The sequence below is a fragment of the Antrostomus carolinensis genome, unplaced genomic scaffold (genome assembly GCF_000700745.2).
Source record: "Antrostomus carolinensis isolate BGI_N321 unplaced genomic scaffold, ASM70074v2 scaffold25937, whole genome shotgun sequence".
Lineage (NCBI taxonomy): Eukaryota > Metazoa > Chordata > Aves > Caprimulgiformes > Caprimulgidae > Antrostomus > Antrostomus carolinensis.
Window position 1 is genome coordinate 3,894 of NW_010327010.1, and position 2,462 is coordinate 6,355.

Here is a 2,462-nt window from a genome sequence, read left to right on the forward strand (position 1 = left end):
ATATCTTACTATAAGTACATTTATACACATAAACCAGCATAAATTAGAAAAGGGATAAACGGGTTATAGAAAATTCTGGTTACATACAAATCTGATTAAATTAGCATGTACATTGTGGTTCTAACATAGATAGTTTGTTAAATATAGTGATGTGCATACAGTACATTGACACCCCCCACCCCACCCCCCCAGACACAAGTTAAAACAAGGGGCTAATGGAGCCAGGGACTCACTTCAACATACCATAAGAAAAAAGCAGTGGCCCACCTTGGATTGGGGGGTTTTTTTTGTTTGGTTTTTTTGGGGTTTTTTTTGTTTTCCTCATCTTGGGGACTCACAAATGTGTTCTTCCAAAATTCCTGGCTTTTCCAAAGCACTTCCCAGCAGCTGTCCTAAGCACGGATGTTTGCTTCTCATCATGACCTCTTCGCTTTGCCCGGTTGACCTCCACGGCACAAGATTATCTACCAAAATCAAAACAGAACGGCCTTACTTTTCCCAGCAACAGGGTGTGTTTCAAGTTGGTTTTTTTTACGCACATGGGAGGAGAAGGGGGAGGGATGTCCTGCAGTGTTTGACTTTCCATTCAAAGGCAGATTTGTGAGTGGTTGGTTGGTTTATTTATTTATTTATCTATTTGTATTTATTTATTCTCCCCCTCCCCAAATTTACAGTCCTGGGAACAGGAACCATCTGGCTGGGTGATAAGTGTGTCTTGGCTCTAGGTGGCATTGGGTTGAGCCCAACTAGGCTGGCAGGAGTTTGGTTACTGGGGGTGAGGTCTGTTTACCTCGCTAAGTCCTCCCAAAAAGTTCATCTCCTGGCATGTGGGAGGGGAAAGGTGCATGTCATGCATCACCGTGTCTCTCCGGGGTCTCCAGGTGGAGCCCAGAGTTGAACACCTACATGTTAGCCTGGGTTAGGTGACGAGAAGCCTGGCCTAAGTATCAGCAAAACCTCTGAGTGAAAGAGTAAAGCAAGAGCAGAGAAGAAGAGGCAGCAGTGAGGACCCTGAACCACTTCACATCAGCTACTCTGACACCACGGGACGAGGCTGGAGAACCTGGGTAAGATGGGCACCTACTCCTGGATGAGGCTTGGGCAGAGCTGCGGGGCTGCCCCAGCACCTGAGGTGGGTGCATCTCTGGACACCAGCCACGAGCCAAAGCACAGATCTCCCCTTGCTCATTCCCAGCCTTGCCAGGCATGACCTGCATCTCCCAGCTGTGCGGATGTGATCCCAGGAGGGTCTGTGCCAGCTCCTCCTCCTGGGATCTGTCTTCTCCATGGGCTTCAGGACCATCACTTGCCTAGTTCTGAGGCACAAGCATTGGCACTGGATTGCACGTTTCCCAAGGAAGCTCAGATAATGTACTGGTCCTTGCTCATTCCCAGCCTTGCCAGGCATGACCTGCATCTCCCAGCTGTGCGGATGTGATCCCAGGAGGGTCTGTGCCAGCTCCTCCTCCTGGGATCTGTCTTCTCCATGGGCTTCAGGACCATCACTTGCCTAGTTCTGAGGCACAAGCATTGGCACTGGATTGCACGTTTCCCAAGGAAGCTCAGATAATGTACTGGTAAACTGGGCTTAATCCTGCAAGTCCCAGCTGCCCAAAATGCCTGTCTGAGCTGCCAGGGCAGGAGCTGCCGTGAGGAAGAAGAACCCAGTCAGGTTCTGCCAGACTTGCTCAACCCCCATGAAACATGATGACTAGTAGAGCTTCGCTGCAAAATCTATGGCCTTTCCTCTGCTAAAAAAGGAATAACCTAAAATCATTAGTGTTGTATATCCACACAGCAGAACGAGTGAAACACCATCCAGCAAACTGTGAGGAGGAACTTGGGCAAAGACCAGTCCCACGGAGCTGAAGAAGCCTCTGCAAGCTGGTTGCTTGTATTAAGATCTGTGGTTTGGAGCAGTGGGGATGTGTGGACCCCACGCCGGGGCACTGATTTCTCCCCCCTGCAGACAGCAGTGCTGCCAGGGTGGGGATGTCTTGCTGTCGAGGGTGGCCGTGGTGCACGGGCTGCTGGAGCTCCTGCTCCTACCCATCCTTCCAGGGAGTGGGAGCTCAGCGTGGGGCCACTGACAGCTGCTGCTCACTGCTGGGGGGAGGTTTTATTCCACCCTGAACACCCCATAATGAACGATGCATCAGAGCCACGGGCACACACGGGCAGCAGCATCCTTTGGCAGCCCGGGCAGGTTGCCCAAACCAGTTTGGAGGTAGCCAAAAATCCATGTGAGAGATGGTTTTTTAAGACTGTGTATCAGTGAGGGGAAGCTGTCTTTGAAGAGCTGAGTGCTGTAGACAATCTAGCCTGACCTAATGAAACGGCTCTCCTGATAAAGCCTTCACATCAGCCCTGGTCCTGAAGCTGACAAGCGTCAGCGTGCAGCCAAACACAGGAGGGATCAGGTAGGCTTGGAAAAGTACCAAGCAATCTGCTGGGAGAAATCA

At 50.8% G+C, this 2,462-nt stretch overlaps 1 protein-coding gene across 1 annotated transcript in view; it reads right to left on the reverse strand.

The window, feature by feature from the left end:
* Positions 1 to 301: 301 nt before the first annotated feature.
* The window catches only part of WIPI1 (WD repeat domain, phosphoinositide interacting 1), a 21,128-nt gene continuing 18,967 nt past the window's right edge, over positions 302 to 2,462 (reverse strand). The window contains exon 12 of the mRNA XM_010171785.2: positions 302 to 464. Coding sequence (XP_010170087.2) covers positions 417 to 464 — 48 coding nt within the window. The 3' untranslated portion in view covers positions 302 to 416. The remainder of the gene's footprint in view (positions 465 to 2,462) is intronic.